General features: G+C 45.9%; 1 protein-coding gene across 3 annotated transcripts in view; it reads right to left on the reverse strand.

The window, feature by feature from the left end:
- Positions 1-208: 208 nt before the first annotated feature.
- MAD1L1 (mitotic arrest deficient 1 like 1) overlaps positions 209-22,366 on the reverse strand; it is a 348,651-nt gene continuing 326,493 nt past the window's right edge. For all 3 annotated transcript variants that reach the window (XM_038151270.1, XM_038151271.1, XM_038151272.1), the window contains one exon: positions 209-1,291. In XM_038151270.1, coding sequence (XP_038007198.1) covers positions 1,133-1,291 — 159 coding nt within the window. In that variant the 3' untranslated portion in view covers positions 209-1,132. The remainder of the gene's footprint in view (positions 1,292-22,366) is intronic.

Genomic DNA, 22,366 nt, shown 5'->3' on the forward strand with positions numbered 1-22,366 from the left:
TGGGGTTGGGACTAAATGATCTCTAACATCCCTTCCAACTTAAACCATTGATGATTCTATAAATCTATGAATGAGACTTGCCTGGAAAAACAGAGATAATGATGTCCTCCCTTTGTGAAGCACATCAGACATTGATGTGCTCTTCCTCTACATGTGGGAGAGCAGAGCTAGGCACGGGGCGCATCCCAAATAAGAGTCATACACCCAGTTTGGGCAGTGACAATTTATTGTTATGACAGAAGAGCTACATCCATTATAACACAAAATGTCAGACTTCTGGGGATGCTCCACCCTCCACGGAGGGGAGGAGGAAGGAGACCTCCCAAAACACATAGCCACAGGGTGGTGGCAGGCAGCAGGCTAAAGCCAGCAGCATTGAACACAATGGAGTCCAAACTGCTCCTTTCCACTTTCTACAGTCCTGAGATAACCAAGAGCCCTAAAGTCTCAGTAAGGAACCAAAAGCATGGCAGTGACTGAGCCACAGAGGTGTCAACACAGGTATAGGGGCTTCAAATGGCCATTTATGCTTGTGCTTGTCTGCTGAGTGACGGCAGACTCAGGTCACTGATATCTTAAAAATAATTTCAAACTTGCTGAGTGATGAGATGTTTGCAAGAGCAAGAGACTTACCCTGGGTCTCTGTCCTCAGGGATCAAGCCCTTGGCTGCCATTAGAAGAGGACAACCACACAGCAGTAGGAAGCACCAGCCTGATGCAGGTTTGTCTCTTTGTTAGGGCCCAGATTTAGGGAATCCTTTTGGGAAAAGCTGTGACTGGTGATGCTGGGGCTCCTCAAACCAGCAGTTTCCACCATATTCCCAGACAGATCCTGAGAATCTGGGTAGTGATGAACATGTGGCCCAGTTCAAAAGCAGGGATTGGATCCTAGCACAGGAGAGCCCTGGGATGGAGCTAGACTTGCCCTCCCCCAGGAGGAAAATTATGCTTTTCAGAGGAATTGGTGGGATTTGTGACTCAGCATGAAAGAAGGGGGAAGAAGGAGTTCCTCACAAAACAGAAGCAACCCAATACCACAAATTAAGGGTGGTGACCAGGAGAATTTTTCCCTGCTACCTCAAGTGTCCTGCCCAGGAGGGCCAAACGCTGGCTGGCAGCTGGCAGTGGGACACTAAGCCATGGTCTGGCGGCTGAAGAGGTCGAGGGTGAGGGCGCTGAGGAAGGCTGGGATGCTGTCCTGGCGCAGCAGGTGGAGCTCGATGAGCTCCCGGATGGTTCGTGAGAACTCCGTTTCCAGAAGCTGCATTTTTCCACCCGAGGAGCTGGAGGCCTAAAGGGAAAGAAGAACAAGCCCATTAATACCTGAGGGTTTTAATTCACCTCAGTGCCACCCTGAAGCCTCCTTTGGCATGGATCCGCCTGTCACCAAGGACATGCCATCTGTTTGGCACACGGCATTCCTGAGTCCTGCATCCCAATGTCCCCATGAGCCTTCCCTGGTGACAAATGTGGCACTGGGGAGATGTTTCACCATCCTGGAAAGAGCCAGCACAGAACAGAGGTGGCCACATCAGGGTCACTGTTACCAACACCACCCAGGGTGGCAGGAGCTCTGAATAGGGGTTTTCTCTCCATGAAAACATTTATTCCTGAAGTCATGCCACTTCTGTAGGAGAGAGCAGACCTGTTCCTAATTAGCATAACTCCTTCCCAATGAGTACTGATCCACCCTGCATCCCTAAAGTGTTTAAATCAGCCTGGCAGCACACAGCTGAAACCTCCAGAGGAATTATTCCAGGGATGCTCTCAAGAAAATAAGGAAACTCAACATGTGGGAAGACACTACAAATCTCCTGTAACATATAAAACAAGCAAAAAAAAGCTAAATGCAAGAGAAATAAGGAATGCTTGAAGCCTCTCCTGCCCCCGGAGGCATGAAAGCGGCTTGTTTATTAATAAACAGCAAAAACATCACAGTGCAAATGCTAATTTTTTTTCCCCTGCCATTTTCCTCTTCAAAACACTCCCATTCCTAATTGCTTTGCAGCTCTGCTTCCTGTTGGAGCCGAGGTGGGATAGCATGGGTGGTGCCAGGCATGGGTGGTGCCAGGCATGGCTGGCAGCCCTGTCCTCAATCAAAGGATGCCAAGACCCAAAGTGGAAGATGGCCATGGGAGGGGAAAACATGGCTTTAGCTGCTGAAACCCCAAGGAACCTGCTTCCTTCCAATTTCATGTTCTCAAGAGCCTGGAGACATTTGATTATGAACTCTCCACGTTTGGGTCACTTTGGATTGTGAGGAGTGCAAGGTACAGAGGATGCCCCTGTCGTCCCTGAGGCAGGCAGGGAACCGAAGCAAGGCTTTCACATGGAAAAACAAATGAGTTTTGTTTAAATCTTTGATTTTTTTGGGATGTTTTTCAGCAAATCCCCTGCTTTGATCTGCTGCTTACCAGAGCTACCTGATACCTCCTGTGCATCTGAGGTACTCCTGGACCAGATCAAAGAGGGAAGAGATGGCAGATGAAGGAGCCAGTTGGAGGCATCAGGAAGGATGTAAATTCCCAGCCCACGTAAAGCCAGAGGTGTCACAGCAGAGCAGAAGCACAAGAGCTGGGTGCTGTGGCAGCAGCACAGGTTTTATTTTGCAAATCCCCCCTGAATTCAGCTGATGAGAAGTGCCAGTTTTGGAGGAAGGTCCGAGTATTATGAATGCATCGCTTGTATCTCCAACTCTCTCAGTGCCGAGTTGGATTCATCTGAAATGGGAATTCAAGCTCTGTATGAAGTACACAGCCTCCCTCGCAGATTTAAAACACTCTTTGGGCACAGAATTAATTTTCTAAAAATTTCCAAGCAAATCCATTAATTGGTTTACTAGTTTAATTAATTAAATTCCTTAAGAAATTTAGCATCCAGTGCCAGACCATTTGCTTGTGTTTTATGACCTCAAAAACAGAGCAACATAAATGTTTTAAATTTCCTCTACTTTGAGCTCGCTGGTGTCACAGGTGAAGGCTACATTTGAATATCTTCTCTTTTTTATGAGATTAATGGTAGTTTCTCTCTACTATTCTTCATAAACAAAGTTCTCTCCTGCAGCAGAGGCAGAAGAATAATGTTCAGAGCAAGTTATGTGGATAAATACATGCTTCCAAGAAGATTGCTATTTCCCATTGAGTTTTCTCAGTTGTCAAGGGAGGCACCATCCTCCCCCTCACCCCCATGGCCTCTGTCTCCCCAGGAACTCTACAAAATCAAAGGAAACCCCCAAATGCTTCCAAACCCCAGACATCTCACCCAGGTTTCTTATGATTGCTTCCGTAACAGGCACAAGGCAAGAAGGCAGCCACTTGGAAAAAAAGCAATTCTTCCTCTGCCAGTAGATGTTTACATGTGAACTTAGAGGATGGATGCACTTGCAGTGCAGCTCATTCAATCTCACATTGCCTTAAAAAAAATGGACAAACTTTTTTTTTTCCCCCCAGGAGTGTTTTAAAATTGCTATCATTGTAACTTTTCTTATTATTTGTTTTTATTGCTTTTTTTCTTCACCCATCTGTTCATAATGTAGTGTAGACTGGGATATATAGATAGATTTGCTGCTTTGGGTTCAACAGCGGGAGTACCTCTGCAGCCTGTGCTTTACAAATAAAGTGATTATATGAAATAATAGCAATATGTTCCCATTAATTCACAGGATTTCTTTTCAAAAGCCAGCCTGCACCCTGCCTGGTGCACTTGCTGGCAGAGAGGGAAGTGCCCGAGGCAGGAACAGGAGTGAGCAGGGGATCAGAGCAAGGCAGGGGGATGCACAGGGGTGTGCAGGAACTGAGGGGGAGGACATGGGGGGATGCTCTGCTGAGTGAACGCTGCAGGCTCTGGTGTTCCACACCATTCTGGATCAATGCAGAGCATGCCTGTGGTTCCAGCTCTAAAAACTGTATTTCTGAAAATAAGAAATGTGAAATTTCCAGCAGTTCAAAGCTGCACGGGCACTCAAGTCCTCCACTGCTCATAGCTAGGATTCCCTCCACCCATTTTTAATTTTTTTTTTATATTTATAAAAAGTCTCAACCCTCAAAGGCAAGCTCCTGGACATCCCTGCTGCAGGTGCCAGCACAGATCAGCTATTCACAGCACACTCCATGTATCACAATCACCGTCACTCTGCTGATGCATTCCCTAAAATTCTAAGTTTAGATGAAGCCAAAAGCCACCCCAGCCCATCTAGGAATAAAATGCAAAGCTGAGAGGAGCATAAACAAGTGTCACTGATCCATGGGGACAGTCCATGAGTGGGAATGGGGTGAGAGAGACCAGAGCATGTTCAAACCCAGCCCTGACTGCTCTGTGCTCAACACTACTGACATCACTGCTGTAGTGTGCTCTTGCTCTTAAAGAGAAGGGCAAAAAAGCAAAGAAAAAAGAAAGGAAAAAAAAAAAAAGCACCAACATTTACAGTCAAACTGAATACACGGGATCAAAGGAAAAGCTGGATCTGTGAGTACCCCCATCCACCCCAGAGTCAATGCATTGAGGAGTCAATGCAAGAGGACACTTTGGGGACCACCATTATGCTTCACTCTCCCCTTCCCCTCTGTGCTGGGCCACACAAGTGCAGTGCTTCACTAGGGATGTAAATATTCCCTCCCAAACCTCAGTTTCCCTGAGCACAGAGCAGCAGCTAATCATGATGAGAATACCATCTCTCAGGTACTCTATACATAGCCCTGTTTGGTTTCTTCTAATTCATGGGAAAAGTCTGTCTGGCTCACTAAACTACCAAGATTCAGGTCTCTGTTATGTTTTATTCAGATCTCAAATACTTGCAAAAGGAAAGAGTTCAGCTTTCACTAAGCTCCGTTGCCAGTTTAGTCTGATTTAAGGGCTATGGGGACCTTTTCTAGAAAAGCAAAGGAAATCACTCTTTGCCCAGTGTTACTGCACAGCCAGCTCTGCTGGGCTGGGTGGGATGTGAGTCTGGTTGTAGATTTGAAGGGTGACAAGCCTGTTTGTCTCCTCGCAGGCTGTGCTACCCCACAGCAACCAGATCAGGGGCCAGACCTCTCTATATTGCAAACCACAACAACTCTGGTCTATTTAGCACAGAACAACATGAACTTGGAGTAGCTGCTCCGAGAAGGGAGCTGTTAGCACAACTGTTTCTTCAGGGGAATCAAGATCAGCAGCCACCTGCCAGCAGGAAACATCATAAATCTTCCTCTTAACTCTCGAAACCAGTAAATTATTAAAGGCTTTATAGTTCAGACATACATGTAAAAATGTCTCAAATAACCACCAACGTGGTAGAAAAGTGGGTTCTTCTCATCATCTCAGCAAGGAGCAGACCATGCAGATGATGTGGAGGAGCAATAGCCATTCCCAAATGTCTCCTGTCAGGAAATGGACCTGCAGCTGGATGAACTGGGCTCGTAAAACTGCAACATATGGACTGTAACAGGCTCTCTTAACTACTGCCACTTCAATGTAACATGTACAGGACTCTGTCTGCACTGCTCCTGCCGAGGTGGCTCTTTGCACCCGTGCTGCTGTTGCACACAAGCCTTTCCTGAAAGCCAAGACCCAGCACTTCCTTCTCTGACTCCTCCAGCTGCCAAGGGGGACCTATGAGAAAAGTGTGACAGTGTCTCCTTTAGTCACTCACAAGCTACCACACGGTTCAGAAGTCACTCTCACCTAGATACACTCAGGTTTTATTTTCTTGTACACCCATTTCCCCTTCTCTCTGACATTTTGGTAGCTAAAAACAATGGCTCCAAAAGTGCCATCGGCTATAAACTGGCATGGAGTGTGAGTTCAATCACACAAAGGTTGTTTCTTGAAAAATATGGGTTGAGTGTAAGACCCAAGGTCATGTAGACCTTCAGACACTGGAATACGACTGTAAAGAGGGTGGCTGCACACCCCAAGGAGAGAGCTGGCATGAGGATTGATATCATCAGAAAGTACGGAGCAGAAATGCAGAAACGGGAAAATTCTGCACAACATGAATTCTATACAACAGAATTCTAAACAACTTGAGATTTCAAAATGAAGTGAGGATTTTCTACCTCTGATTCCCACATTGAGAAAGCACAACTGCCTTTGGGGATGCAATCCATGCAGGACACGTGTTCCTGCAACTTCAAACACACACATCCAGCATCGCAGGTGGAGTTCCTGAATGGGTTTTGGCAAGCTGACAACAGGGATGGTGGAGCTTTGTGCCAGGCACAGCAGGCAAGACAGTTGTGTCTCAGCTTGGGAACAAAGGAGGTTCAAACACCTCCACAGCGTGCAGAAGGATGAAGTCCAGGGCTTTGGCAGGGCTGCCAAGCCACCCCTTGGCGTGGTGACAAACCTTTGCTTTGCAGATGCTGCTTGGCCACGCTCTATGGTAGACGGTGCTTTCCAAGGCTAAGATGTATTAGGGGTCAAAAGGGGCAAGTGAATCATTGCCAGTGACATTTACCCAGTGAACGTATCTTGAAGGCCTCATCTCATCTGTTCTGCTCCTTCCATAAATCACTGTCTGTGCTGTGTCCCCACGGATGCCAGCTCTGAGCACACACAGCAACCAGTCCCCCGTGTGCTGAGGGAAGGAGCACCACGGCTTCACACCCAACACTCCCCTGCTTCTCCCTGCTCTGTGCAGGTCCACAGGCTGCTCCAGCACTATGGGCCATGCTGTGGCCTCTGTGCCTGAGTTCTAACTTCCCCTTTCCCTTCTTCTTGTGGTGTTCCCCACCCTACCCTGAAGAGTGCTGTGCTGTCCAAACCTGTGTGGGTGATGCACATCTCCCCAGCAGATTGTCCCCTTTGGCAATTTGCCTTCATCACATGAATCCCTCAGACCTCCTCTACATGTGGGAAAGTCACTCCCTCTTCCCAAAGCCTTCATGTGCCAGCAGAAGCCCTCAGGGCTGGCTGTTCCAAGTGATCACCTCCCAAAAGCTCCACAGCTCTACTGCCATGTGTACCTCAGGGCCTTGGGCACACTGCTGATCCTGAAACCCCCTCAACTCCCCGACACCTTCCCCATGGCACCCACGGCCTCCCTCAGCACCCACTGACACCCACAAACCCTGCCACAGTGCAACAAACCTACTTGAAATTTTCCTTTAAGAAGCTGCTGGCTCTGACCTTTAAATGAGAAAATCCTTTTGTTTCTGCCTCTTGCTTCAGATGCCAAGATTTTTCTAAATGTCAAAGGCCGCCTTGTCCACGTGCAGATGTTGAGGGGGGAAGAAGCAGTGATGCTGAGGGCTGGCACCCTCTCTCTGGGTCTGCACAGCTGATAAATCACCACTTCAGATTACCCCAGACAGACAGACAAACAGACAGATGCAGGGAAGCCAAAAAACTGGAGTGCCCAGAAAAAAACCAAGGAAAAAACCAAGGAAAAAAAGTGTGTGTGTGTGTTTGTGTGCGTGCACATGCAGAAACTGCCTGCTGAAGTTATAACAACCCAAACACGAGGTTTTGAGATTTAATTGCTCAAACTTGGCTCTCTCGGGTGATGATATCATTATCAAAATACCCCAATTGAGTTATGCCTCACCAATCAATCTCTCCTAAGCATCATGCACTGCTCAAATACCAGGTCCCCAGGTAGCCTCTAAATCACTTTAATTACAGGCCGTTCATTTAAAATTAGGGAAATATTAAGGAAAGAAAAAAAACCAAAAACTAACACGAAATTGAACCGCAAGATGTGCTTATGGCTGGAAATATTTATGAGGTTATTTAGCAAACTGTTTACTGGTTTTCTTCTTTTTTTCACGGTAACTGGCAGGTTCCAGCTGGCCTGACAGGATGCCTGCCCATGGTGGCTCCTGCAGGATGTGCAGCACTTAATCAATCAGGTCACCTCCCTTTCACAAATAACCATTCCTTGTCTGCAGCAAAATTCCTCCCCCCCCCTTTAATATCCTCATTGTAACCCAAAGAAGAAGCGCACTTCCTCATCATAATTGTTTCTTGCCAAGACCTCTGACCTCTGTGTCACCAGCTTGGTATATAAAGTGAATTTATGAGGCAGACAGGGATGGATGCCTGTAAAGAGCCTTCCAGGAAATGTAATGAAAAAGCTGCTTTTAGCTGCTGAGCAAAGAAAAGCAAATGCCTGGCAATGCCAAGAAGAAAATTGAATGCTGGGATGGGGTAAGTGAGAAACAGCCCTGCGTGCACTGAGATTTATAGCAAACATTTCCTTTCTCTTTCTTATTATTCAACACTGAGATGAACCACAGCCCCAGAATGTCTTTGGAACAAGAGGTCAGCTCGTATACTTCCATCTTAATCAGAAACATGACCCAGGCACTGTGCACACGAGTGGCAGCAGTGGTGGGTCCTGGATGCTGCACCAGCTCAGCAGCAAAGCAACGCAGAGCAGGGTGTGCTGCACCAGCCTGTCCCCACAGCTCCCTGTTTTGATCTAGGCGAGCTCTCCTGCACCTCATGTCAAAAACGAAACATAAAAATGAGCAGGGACACGTGCTGAAGGGCTGCACCCCTCTCTGTGGGGGAAAGCTGCTGGTAAATCCTGGGGGACAGTGCTCTGTGCAGCAGAGGGCAAGTCAGCACCTTCTTTCAAAAGGTTTCTCCTACAGGTTAATGCCCTTTAGACTGTCAAATGCGATGCCATAAAAATAAGATCAAAGGCTTTAAAATAAGGGAAGCGTATTTTTTGATTCATACTATTACTATTTTATATCTGAATATTCCTATAGAGCTTTTCATCCTGGAAGACAGGTCTTTGAACTGCTGTGATTTCACCTATCACTGAGGAACAACCCCCGGGGTAAAATGTGACAGCTATTATCAGGGTGCATTAATGTTACTGAACAGTTCAGGACAGACAGAGACAAATATATCCAATTTAAATCACAGGATTGAAGAACTGCTGCTCAGTGTGGATTAATACCCATGCATTTTCCAAAAGTGCTTTGAGAGTTTTTAGAGAACAAGTGCAGAAACTAAAATTCCCCGTTTCATCTGTAGGATTCATTCAGGCTCCCATCATTATGCTGCAAATTGAACATTGTCAAAGAGGGAAGATGGCAATGTAAATGATTCACCCGTAGCATCTACTTTTGCATCCACAGATTCTGATGGGATGTCCAAACCGGCCAGAAGGAGACTCACCCTGTGGAGATTTGCTGAGGTGATACCTAAAAATGGTTCCACTGAACACATGGCTGGTGAGAGTAAATCACAGCAGACTATTCACATCACAGAGAATGGAAAATCACATGGGATGTCACTCTAAACTAATACTGGCAGCCAGCTGTAGTCGGAACTTGAGCTCATAAAGTACAAGTTTTTAACAGACTTCAGATCTGCTAAATAGTGTTCACCAGCCAAATATGCTTATAAACATCAAGGATGAAGGAGTAGAGATGGGAACAAGGCACAGGGCTCACAGAATTTTTCCAACCCCATTCCATATAAAAACCCAAACTACAGCATTAATCCTTTAAAGCCAATACCTCCATAAAATCTCAGGATCTTTACAAACCAGAGTCTCTCCTTGATACACCGGGAAGCTGTGCTGATCCCACAGCCATGGCTATCTCTGACCTATGACAAATCCCTTTGGAAAGAGCAGCCAAACGTGTGTTATCCCAACTGCTGTCACACCACACGTGGCAGGGCTGGACCGCTCCAGCACCCTGGCTGCAGCTTTCCAACCATCTGTGAGGTGACTGTGTTGGACTGGTCAAGCTGCAGAGTGAGTAGCTAACAAGCATTAACAACATCTAGCCCATGTGTTCTGTCTAGTAAAATGCCAACCCATCTGTCTGTAACATCAGCGACTCCGTAGAAGCCATATGCAGGAGAGACATAAATTAGGGAGAGAAAAATCTCCCATTACTTTCTCTGCAGTGACTCTGCAGTTGTCACTGCAAATGAGAGGGACTGGGTGTTTTTTAAGCTCTGTTTTCCCAGCCAAATCTCAGACTCATGTAGCTCTCCAGCCCTGCCATCCAGAAGCAGTTTCTGGTCTGCACCTGACCATGGTGAACATGGCTTGGGACAAAGTGAAAAGTAACTGCAACTCAAACCAGGCTCCCAACTGCTCCCCCAGGAGAGCCAGCAGAAGGCAGAGAACTTGAGGGAGATACCAGGCACTGGCAAGTGAACCCAGCATTCAAGAATCCCTCAGTTAGACAGGGAGCTCATTAACCAGCCAAGCTGCTTATCACATTCCTCTGCATCTCCCTTGCTGGAAGCTCTCTGAGCTGGAAGGAACAGAGGAGCAGTAAACCAAGAACATGGAGTTTCTGGAACATGAGAAGGAAGCACCTATGGGAGAAATGCAAAAAAAATTATCTGTGTGGGATGTAATTAAGACTGCCTGTTCCCAAAGCAGGGAGATGCTCCACTTATGAACTGCAGCTGGGGGCATGAGGTCTGAAAGAGAACACAAGCAGCAAAGTTTGCCAAACCCTGCCATCAGTGAGAGATGTCTGGAACCATTGAGAATTTTGACAGCAACTTTTGAGGCTGCAGCGTTGCCTGGGAGATAGGCATCCCTCTCCCAAAGCAAACCACTGCTTCCCAACAGGCAGAGCTTGCTGCTGGAGCCTTCATCCCTCACTGAGTCACACCACACACTGTTCTATTCCTTGGCTGCTCCTGCATCATGGTCCTGCTCAGAAGCCTCTGCCTTCCTGTCTCTGGATTAGAGCAAATCAGCAGGAAAGTGCCTGCACATGACACAGAGTGAAAACAGGTCATACAGACCTCAGGACTCACCAGCTGCCAACTGGAAATGAATCCCTGAGTTTTTGAGCTGGGCATCTCACCTTGCGTGAGATGGAGGGAGAGTGCCTGGGGCTGGGAACGGTTAAATGAGCAGAGGACACACACCTGGGAGGCACATCTGGAGTGCCTCCTACTCTGCCACATTGCAGATGCCATCACATGATTAACACATTTATCCTCATCACCTTTTTGGTATCCTTCTGGAAGTATTGCCACAAGTGGGGTGGACAGAAGGCTAAAGAACTGAACAAGATCCTGTGACCAGTAATGGCTCAAGGGACTGTAAGTGATAAACTTAATGACAAGCAGACAATTAGACCTTGCTCTGTGGCTGAGGGATGGGACAGTATATGGAGCATGCCCGTTCCTGGCTCATTGAGTTTGTAAGGCTTGTGGGGGAAGGAGTAACAGATGGACCTGATGGCAGATTACAGCTGAAATTCTCACCATGTTTATTCGCTACCCTCTTCTAGCTCTTGTTTGTCATAGTCTGGCACCCCGGGCTAAAATACAGGTTCAAGCCTTCCATCAAGGAAATTGGTGACACATATTAGTCACCTCTGCACAGAGCCAGCACTCTGCATCGCAGACCAAAGCCACCACTCGTCTAAGAGCAAGAAGAATTGGTCAATAATTACCCCTTCCCGTGGGAGCGTGTGTCTTGCTTACAGTTATGATCTACCAAAGTGGAATTTAAGTGCTGGCTCTGGGAATAACATTAGTTGCCATTGCAACATCAATAACCAAATGCCACGATGTTAGTGTGAGTTGAGGAAGGTGCTTTTCCAGCTGTTGCTTTTTTGCTGGCTCATGTTTTCCTTCGTTTTTCTTCATTTGAAATCGCTGTCATCAGCATGACTGTCAGCAGGACCAAAGTAAGCCTGAGTTGTCAGTACCCAGCAAGTCAAAGAAGGAAGTTGATTCTGAACATGCAAAATGATTTTCTTGTGTCCTCAAGAATGAGTTTTAACCCTTGACAGCTCACAATCCCACATTTCTCAGACTGCATCTATAGCCACAAGTGGAAGTTTATACTGAGAAGAGGATATTATTTTTATCATGGAGCTGATGATATCAGTAATTCTATTTGTGGAGTTACTCAACCAGACTTGTAGTCCACAGGCAGGAAACCTTGAAGAACCAGATAGTAGGGAAACCAGTCAACTGGCCAACTGGCCTGTGAAGGTTGGGTATATCCAGCTTTCTTGAAATGGGCTTTTTATGGTAAAATCCAATGTGAAACTAAGACACATAGGACCCCTCTCTCCTTGAGCAGGTCTGATTTCACCATAAGAAAGTCCATGGCTCAAGAGACAGAGGCTGCAGCTAAGGACTGAATAAATAGCAAGATTTCAGTATTCACTGAAACAGTAGGAGAAATTCCACTGTATCCCTTGAGGGGACACTCAGCCCTTTGGGCTACGACACGTTTGCTGAAAGCTCCTGCTGCTGCCGCCTGTGCTGTCATTTGGCACTAAGCTCCTGAAGAACATGGCAAGACAGCACTGCTGGTACTCATGTCTGCATGAACATGCTCCTCTCCCTGAAGGGAAAAGGAGAGGTTTTGTGTTTAGCGAGTGCACCATGTTCGAGCAACCTCTGAAGAACCTGCCTGGGGCCCCGGGGCTCCCCATCTGACACACATCTGACTGGTTGTCTCTTCCTGCTGGTGTTCTCCCACTGATGTGCTGCCATCCGCCCGTCAGCTCCTTCTGCTGCAAGTGCAAGGGGGGAAGAGATTTATGCAGACACCATGTATGCAATTATGAAAACAGAAGACAAGACACCCGGATATCACACAAACTGATGCATTTTTGCTGGCAGGCTTTTTGCATGATCCGGTAACAGCTGTCATGCTCCAGCTTCTCTCATCTGAGCTCTGCTACCACTTCAGCATCCTTCCACATCCTTTAAGAGGGCTTCCTTCCCTTCCTGGTGCAGCCTGCTCCAGATGCCACAGCAAAGTGGGCAGTAGTGCGGGATGCAAAGGGGACACAGTATGGCTGCTTTTCATAGCAGCACTAAAATGAAATGTTCACTTCTTCAGGCAAGACACTGCTCATTAGCAATGACCTCGAGGCATGCAAGCTGCTCAACCAGCAATCTCTCCCACTCTGGAGCTCTTTAAAATTTGCCCTTTTCTTGTGCCAAGTCTTTCAGCAAGCTTCCCTAAAGTGCAGTGGTGATCTGCAGAGATACACACATGTTGTCCCGTGCTTTCTGGAGAAAGGTGGTGATGGGGAGCTGGTATGGAGCTTGGGCTTCATACCTTGTCCCCTACTCAGCACAGCATTAAAAGGGAAGGAAAGGACAAGCCTACAAGCTTCCCTGCCAAGTCAGCTCCTGCTGTGAACTCTAAAGCCTGGGAGCCTGTTAGTGCCCACATCCTCCTGGTTTTCAGCACTCCATGCTATGTTTGCTTTTGTAAATAGATTTAACCTTTCTAAAATTAAAAACAGAAGAGAACTTCTCTTGGCAGAACACCAGTTTTAGAAAGATGGAGGAACACAACATTTCCCAAACACTTGAAAACTGCAGACTAAAGCTATGTGTTAGTCTCTGCAGTGCATGCTGGTTTTGCTTGTTATTCTGAATGTTAATACATTAATAGATCCTCTCCTGATTAACGGCTGCACTAGGCTCTCTTTCTAGGAACACATATGGCTCTTTCTTGCCACAATATTGGAATAGAGAGCCAAAATATTTAAACACTGACACTAATAAAAGATTTTATCACCCCCATCCTGATGTAAATAACTAAGGCTGGAGCCAGCTCTTAGCTCTATATGCCTATCTTTCAAAGAGTTCTTAATCAAATATGAATGAACTGGCTGAGGCCCATTTTAAGTAATTGGGCTGTTTGTGGTTACAATGCTGCAGCACAAAAGCCACTGTGACATCCTCTCATCCCACAGGATGCTGTGGGTCTGGCTGAAAGGAGCACATACTAGTTGGGGTTTTAGACCCAGGTGTGTGTGCAGGGGCTGGTTGTGCCTGCAAGAAAAGGAAACTAATTTTTTCCTTCCCCACACCTGCAAGCTTAAAATACTGTCCTGAATTAAGATGATTTTCAGGGACTCCAAATGCTTCTCTCTCAGATATCTCACTCAGCAGCATTTACCCCACCTGCTGAAGGACATGGGAATTACCCAGCACACAGCCCAGAGGGTATGGTAAAAATTCTGGTAGTGTATGTCTGGCTTGTTTGGAGTTGTAGGTCAATTGACAATACAGAATTGCCTAAAAGATCTGTTCCTCCCTCCTTTTTTCCCAAGCTGTGCCATTACCTTTCCTCTCTGCCCTATGTCCTGCTCTAATCCTACCTGTCTAGTGCCATCAGCTGCTAAAATAAACAGCAGTTCCCACATTGTGCTTCTTGCCAAGCTGCTGATCAGACCTGTCACTGGCTAAGTGTGACACAACCTGACTGCTAAGAAAACCTTTAAATTAAAAAAAGCTCTTTCTACATTTCAACGAGTGAGACCTGCAAGGGGAGGGACTTCAGGTTTGTACTCCAGAAAACATTTATCACTACAGAGCAGAAACAGGGTGTGAAAATAAAAGCCCTCCAAACCTGCTTTCACACATTCCCCAGCGAGCCCAGAGGTGTTCCTGCTATGACCCACCTAACAATGCTCTTGAGAATTGTTTTCACAAGCAAAAAATACAAACATAACAGCAAAAGAGTCAAGGAGTATTTCTTCAAATGCCTCATATCTAGGCTGTGCTCTAAATACATTGTAGAAAAGCACTAATATATTTTCAGATGTTATAGAAGGCCACAGGAAAAGACCTCAGCAAATCTGAACTGTAATATGGAGCAGGTCCTGACTAAAGTGTCAGGATTATTTGAGATCACTGACCTCCTCCTGCTCAACCAGACTATTTTACAACTCAATTACATTTATTTCTGTATATACAGATGTACATGAGATACTTAACATTCTTTCTTGTGCAAGAACCAGACAGAAGGCAGAAGATGCAGATGAGAAAACGAGTGGATGAGCTCCCTCGGAGGTTTCACGGACAAAGATGTTTAAACGAAGTAATTTAAAACCAGAAAGAACCTCACAAACACAGTGCTTCTAAGCATCTCATTTCACTTGCTTGTTTTCAACTACATTTGAAAAAAAAATCTCAGAGGGAATCAAACCACTTTAGCTGCTGCTTCCTCATTCCTGATGTCCTCTGGAGAACATCACCAACCCTTTCTTCCTACCAGTTACACACCAGAATTTCTAGAACAAGTAACTCTACAGCAGTGAGGAGAATTGAAATACATTGAAAGTCATTGCTTGTTGCAACTCTGAAGGGCAGGGAAGCACCAGCATGGCCTGAGACTGACAGACAATGTCGCCCTGTTCTTCTGAAGTTCTTCTAAGCCTTCTGATGTTTACATTTTTGTAATGGAGTTTCTCACACACTTTTCATGTAAAAAATGATTGTTTTACATTCCTTTCTGGAGGAGGAGAGAATTAATAGACTGTTGGTTTGACCAGTGTGGCTGAAGAGGTGGCAATTTCATCCTCCAATCCATGGTCACTTTTGGAATTCTATAAATATCGAGGTCGGGAAATAAACGTCCCCTTTTTTCCCCTTGAACATCTCAGCATGTGAGTGTCATTCATTTTGTGTTGTATTGCAACAAGACAAGAAGAAATGGGTTTCCTACACCAGCAGGGCAGCACAGAGCCACACAAGGGACTCGGTGCTTGAGGCCCGTTTGCCTCTTTCGCTGCAGAAACCAGAGCTGTCCCCAAACAGGGGCTGAGGGGACCGTGTGAGATGTGGGATTAATTCTGCAATAACCAGTCCCAAACTCAGTGGCACGGTGCAGGGGGGGAATGCCCACAATAAAGCTGGCAGTGATGCCCAGGCACCTGCAGCATCCCCTGGGCACCATCCCAGCCAGGGCTCAGCCTGCCCGGGGAAGGGCCCTTCAGTGTGCACAGGGCTGTTCCAGCCCAACAACCAACCCATTCATCCCCATGACTGCTCCTTTCAGCGTGAGCTGACACATCCTTCCCACAACAGAACCCTGCAAATGACTTTATTTAACCAGGAAAACAGATTTGTGTTGTTTCTAAAGACAAATGAATCTAGTTTTGGCTGCAGAGGGCCGAGCTGGCCTCCTCTCTGTGCCAGTAAAAGCATCAGGATTGTGGAGGAGACTTAAGAGACTGTGTTTACTTTCAGTCTCCCATGGATCATAACTGAACAGAAAAAAAAGGGCTCACACAGCACAACAGATCAGGCTGTAACTGTAAAGAAGTCCAACACTTTGGAGGCCGTTTCTCTCAAGCTCTCAATGATTTTTTTTTTTTTAAATTTACTAATAGACTTCCCACAGTTTACTAGTCTGCAGTGAGAGTGGGGCATTTTGGGGAGAGGATGGTGAAGCAGAAGATTTCATAGAATCACAGAATAATTTGGGCTGGAAGGGACCTTGAAGATCATCTCGTTCCAACTCAAGTGGGATGCTGCCCACTAGATCAGGCTGGTGAAGGAAGATGCTTTTCCTTATTATTTTGTCACTTTTCAGTACATACACAATCCCAAATGTGGCTGAGCTCTGCCCAAAGATGTAAATATTTCTGTGCTGGAGGTTCCTGACTGTGTGCTCCTGACAAAAGGGGAATGGGGAAAGGAGTCTCCAGAGAAGCAATAAAAAGTGCCCAGGGTCACAAAGCAGGTCAGCAGCAGAGGCAGAGCCATGGACAGACCCTGCAAGTCCCCACAAAACACCCAGGCTGCAGGGAAATCTCTGCTCTCCAGTGCAAAGGCAGAGGCAGATATAATGACATAGATTTATCCTTAAGTTGCTCTGCAGGGAGGCACAATTCTTTACTTAGTGCCCTGTTATTTAACCTTAATGCTCCACTGACATTATTTTTTGTATGGAATGTTATATATGTGTCTGTGCACAAATTTGCAAAGTATAAATAGCATAGATCAGAGGTGACCTTTAAGTTTGTGCATGTGGAGATTCATATAGCATGAGGGCTAGCTGGGAGGATGAAGTCATTAAGATGTGTTCTCATCTAAAGTTACTTATGAATTATTTGTAAGCTATTTTCTCACTTATTTTGTTATAATACCCCCACATACTCACTCACCAACCAGTAAAAATAGCTTACCAGTGAATACGTGTTTCGGAATTCTGTTTGCCTATTTTTCCTTTGTGCTGCAGCTGCTGTTGCCATGCTGTCGTTGCTATGTTTTCCTTTTTCTTTCTTTTTCTTAAGAAGGGAAAAGGCAAAAAAAAAAAATCTATTCCCTAAACATGCTAGATTCATTTCATGGAACAAAATACCTGAGGTAGAGCCTAGAGGAATATAACATAATCTGGCTGAAAGAGGATCATAGTGTAGAAGAAAGCCTTTTTGACACTAATATGCAGATTCTTCTCTGAAAGAGTTAATGAAACTACAAATATCATTTACATCAGGTAAAGATCACTAAAAAAGAGTACTAATATAGCTAGGAAATGGTCAGGGAAAGGTAAAACTCCATGCTGAATAGGCTGATAAGAAGGTAGAGGGAAAAATAGATTGGAAAGAGTAGACGTGGCTAAGTTTCATCTGGAAGACAATGAAGTTGCTCAATAAGCTTGTTAAAACAGTTTTTAAAGCTTGAAAGCTAAAGTTTGTCTCTGTGGGATAGCCCTAAGAAATACAAATGATCCTTCCAAAGGCTGCAAGTCCAGGGTGGAAAATTTGGTTCTGGGTTGTGGGTCCCAAGTTGTTACCTTCTGCCTCTGGTCACTGTATGAAGAGCAGGCAGAGCTTGCCAGGCTGGGGTTGGGGCTCAGCAATTAAGTTCTGAAAAGACAATCTGGGTTGCCCATTCCTTCTTTGTCTCTCAGCTCCAGAGGAACTTGGATTATTCCTCCATCCTCAGTCCCCTGCCAGTCTCCAGGACTGAGTCTCCGTGGAGCAGAGCTGGCAACATGATCACAAGAATCAATAGTTTCAGCCCAATGACTGATGACTTAGAGCAAAAAAAAAAAACCCTGTGAGATGGCAAAATGACTTGGGTGGCTTAGGAGTGTGGAGAACTGTGAGGGACCACGAGAACCTGTGAAATTTGGGTCACTGGGCAATGCTACAGCAGAAGAAATTCGATACAGGCAAGTGCAATGTAGTGCATGTTGTTCTGCCAATTGAAAGGACTCTTACCATGCTGATGTGTTGGGAGTGATGTAACCTCTCAGAAAAATAAAAAGCCAAGTGCCACTGTGGCCAGCTTCTGGACAATTTCTCAGTGTACAGTGTCACTCAAAACATCAAGTAAAATGTTAGAACAAAATGTGTTTGAAAATACAGCTGGGAGTACCATGTCATGGCTTTACACAAGTTGAGAGCATGTCCTCTTCTCCTGAGCAGTGAGTCAGCCTTGGTGAGTTCAGTACAACATGAGGGCGAAAGATAAATTAGGTTTTCCTTCTTTGAGGCATGTGCTGTTTAACCTGCCTTTCTTCTCATCACTGACTGCATCCCGGGGTCAGCGGGAGAAACATTAAGGGCTGCAACAATTTACTGCAGAATTAAGACAGGCAACAGTAAACAGAGGATGGGCAGGGTGGTGAATGCTGGGTCAGATGCTACACTAGAAAAGAGAATTCCAGTATTTCAGGTACTCTTCAGCTACTACCCTCCTTGACTGAGGTGGGTGAGAGTTAGAAAGTGCAGCTGGATTCAAGATGCCCCTTTCTCTTCATGGAGTTTGGCTGCATTAGCTGCCATTTTTCTTCATGGAAAACCACGTTTCCATACATCAAAAAACCTCCAGTCCTGACCAGTGTGGGGCAGGGATGCTAATCCTGACTGCAGGCTTGAAACACAGCTTGACCAAGACCAGTTTTGCCATCCCCTGTGTATTAATTATTCCTGCCTTTACCCACATCCCATCAGCCCCAGATTTTGGGGTCTGATAGAAACCTCTCTCCATGAGGACTGCCACTTCCAGCCAAGCCAAATAAATAACAAAAAGCTATGTAGCCCCATGATTGAGAGCTGTGAGTCAGGAGCTTCCAAGTTTATTCCTCACTTTGGGTCCCAGCATGAACTGCACAAGTAGCATCATTTCTCTGCATCTCAATATCCTCACCCTCCAGTAAAACTAATAACAACTCCTCCACTGAGCAGGCCTGCTGTGAGAATCAATTGGTATTTGTAAAGGCCTTTGAGAAATGTAAGGCACAGTCTGTATGTGAAAATTATTGATATGATTCATTACCAGGCATTCATACTCTATTTATGCAACTCTCAGTCTATTACTAAATATATTGTCCATTTGAATATTGAAATCACTGCTGCTAGTAATTTCTGCTAATGTTACACTGGTCTTTCAGAGGTAGCTTTTTTGACTTGAATGAGAGAATTGTGGAGGCAGTGAATAGGGGAACAAATGCCAGAAGAGGAATTTAAAAGAGGACAACAGCTCTGTGCAGACTTCATGGAAAACAATAAAAAAATCCATTTAACAAATAACTTTGTGCTAACACTTTCCTGACTCCTCTTCCCGTTCTCTTTTTTCCTCAGCTGAATTTGTGTGGAAATCTGATCTCCATTAGCCTTTGTCTGCAAGATGAAAATGAGAAAACCTGAGTGCATTGTGTCTCTCCAGACAGACCACCTGCTCCTCACACACTCTCAGGTGATGCCTGAGACCCTCTTTGTGACCAGTCTCCTTTTCAGAAAGCGAGGATGCTCCATCCAAACCATCATCCTACAACCCTCAATCACCAGCTCCGACTTTCCCCTGCCTTTTCCTTTGCCATGCTACTGAAAGCAGCAAAATCTGGGACTGCTTGGAGAGTTTCTGAGAAGAGAGAGCATATGTCTATACATTATATATTTATTCACACACTGAGACATGTTCTCACTCCAAGACACACACGGTATGTTCCGACTTTCTCACTCCAGCATGTTTTGCAAATTTCTTCTCCACCCCCTCTATTCCCTTGTTTCACTTTATCAGTATCTTGTTTAAGGGAAATGCTGCTTACTGTAAACTGGAAACATTAACATCAGGTCAGCAGACCATTTTTTAAGATGCAGTGGGACAGGGAGTGATGGGGCACAGATATTTTCCTGGCTCAGCTTCTTTCCCTTCCAGTTGGAAAATTTGTTTTCTTGCTGCGATCCTTCTACTCACTCTTGGTGCTGACAAAATGTTGCCAATATCCGTGGTGTGGGAACTCAAGGACAATCGATATTTCGTTTGAATCAAATGCAATGATTTTTTTGTTTGTTTGTTTTGTTTTCAAAGCTCAGTGTTTTGCAATTAAACATGTCAAGACATGGGGAAAGTTGAGGTGGGAGTTCTTTTGTGAAAGGCAGGAGAGAGAAGCACAGAAGGAGAAACCAGAACAAACCAGCAGTGAAACCAATAGAAATCTGCTGCGTTGTTTCTCTGTCTTCTTAATACATTTTTTACAAGAAGTGAGATCTTTGATTACATTTTTGATTGGGAGAGACAGACATTGCCCTGCCCAGTGCACAGTAAGAAAGAAAGGAGCCTTTCATGTTCACAGATATCAGACATCAAAACAGCCATTCCCAACTCTTAAAAGGATCAGATGAAACTGCAGCTCAAACTGTGCCAGGGTACTTTGGTGCAGGCAGGTTCCCAGTGGAAGGCATTCTCAGAGCTGTAAGAAATCCTGTGGATGCTGACACTCCTGTTGAGTGTGGGGAGAAATATAGGAAATTTCTCCCAGAGAAGTCCAGGACCATTGTAAGGGCATTTCAAAATGAGCAGACAGAGAGCCATGACAGCCAGGCTGCAAAGAGAGCTGCCAAAAAGGAGCTCCTGGGTGTAAAGAATGGGTAGGTGCTCCATCAGAGGGTCCAGGCAGGACAGCTCTGGGGGGAAAGCAGCCAGCAGAGCACAGCCAAGAGCAGGATTGTGCAGATGAATTACATCTCTCCTTCCTGAAGACTCATGGGCTCAGTAAAACTCCCAAATATGCTGATGCCCAGTTGCAAAACAAGAGAACTGACAACCAGCTTCATGTGCAACACAACTGGTCTCTGTCTTCAGAGCTGCAGAGCCCCAGTGGCCTCCCTGGTTTAGAGGCCACCTTGACACCCTGACAACCTACAACAGCTGAATTGTGCGAACAAGAGATCAGAGCTCTGATCCTGCATGACTCCAGTTGAATATTAACAAAGACAACGTGGTGTCCTGGCTTACCCCTCACCATCACTGCAAATGGCCCTTCACCTGGCTGTGGGATCTGCAAAAGCACAAAGGCTGAAATGAGACATGATAGCAAATCAACACATGGATTTGTTCAGAGTTCAGTTCAGCTTGGATTCAAGCACCTTCTCCTGTCATAACCAGCATGCATTAGAGAAGAAAAACCCCAAATCCTTGACAATTTTCCAAAGTCCAAAGCAGGGTTTGTCTAGGTTGGTAGCAAACATGATGCCCACCTTCCCAGAATTTGGCTCAGCTGCACAGATGTCCTGAAAGCATTGGCTGCACCTGAAACTAACTTGGGTGCTAATTCAGACACCTGAACCTTCTCCATGTGTCCCCAGTGCTGAATACTGATCCTCAGCCATTAAATGGGCTTGCTGGTGCAGAAGTAGTCCTATCTCCTCAGGACTCCAGCCTGTTTCTAATCCTTCTTTACAGAGAAGTGTCTTCTAAAGCCTTACAGCATCACCTCACCTCCACCATCATCTTCTGTGCTCCCTCTAAGTCAGGATATCATGTAGAGAGAGTGTTGGGACTGCACAGCCACCAACACCAGGACACCATCCAGTCCAGCCAGTTTCTGCACAGCCACCCACACCAGGACACCATCCAGTTTCTGTCTGTGGCCTCCAGCCCTGGCAGCAATGACCCAAATGGCATTAAGCTGACTCCATGCTCAGACTGGTAACAGACACATTGCAACAGACAATTGTTCCTTCTACCAAGGCTGTCACAGATTTTTATCCTGTTTTTCCCTTCTAATACAGCAATAATGTCAGAACAATGGAGTCTGGAGGTTCCCACAACTCACCCTCAATGGGGCACTGACACCCAGCCCTACATCTGCATTAAGGATGAGCAGAGCCATCACTCAGACGCTGAGCACCGGGGTAAGGAAAGCACAAGGATGACAAAGAGCTGCCTCCAGCTCAGGACAGACACTGCAGAGGTGCTGCTGGAAAATTCAATCCCATCTTCCACTAAAGTGCCATATCTATCCAGGAGATAAACTGCCCTTATTTCCTTCTGCACACACGTCTGCTACTGATACACACCAGCACTGGCTTTGAACATCCCTTCTGCTGCTCCGACCAGCAGCTGCTCCCAGGTCACAGCCTTTTCATTCTGATGCAGGCTTAGCTCATGGGATCCCAGCCTCCCTTCCAGAGGGTGTAATTCACAAGCTCACTTCCCAGCTGGATCAGCTCACAGCAGCTTGTCCACTTAGCACAGAGGCAGGTGAGAACACGCTGTACTCCAGTGCCGCCTCGTATCGGCTAGTCATTAAACAGCAGAAACGCTGCCATTGATTTCAGTTAGATTTCTGTTCCCAGCAAACTCTCTAGAAACACTTATCCCAAAGCCTGAAGTGCTCCTGAACACACGCCCTCCTTGTTTTCCACTGTTTATTGATGCACTCGGG

The sequence above is a fragment of the Motacilla alba genome, chromosome 14 (assembly GCF_015832195.1).
Source record: "Motacilla alba alba isolate MOTALB_02 chromosome 14, Motacilla_alba_V1.0_pri, whole genome shotgun sequence".
NCBI lineage: Eukaryota > Metazoa > Chordata > Aves > Passeriformes > Motacillidae > Motacilla > Motacilla alba.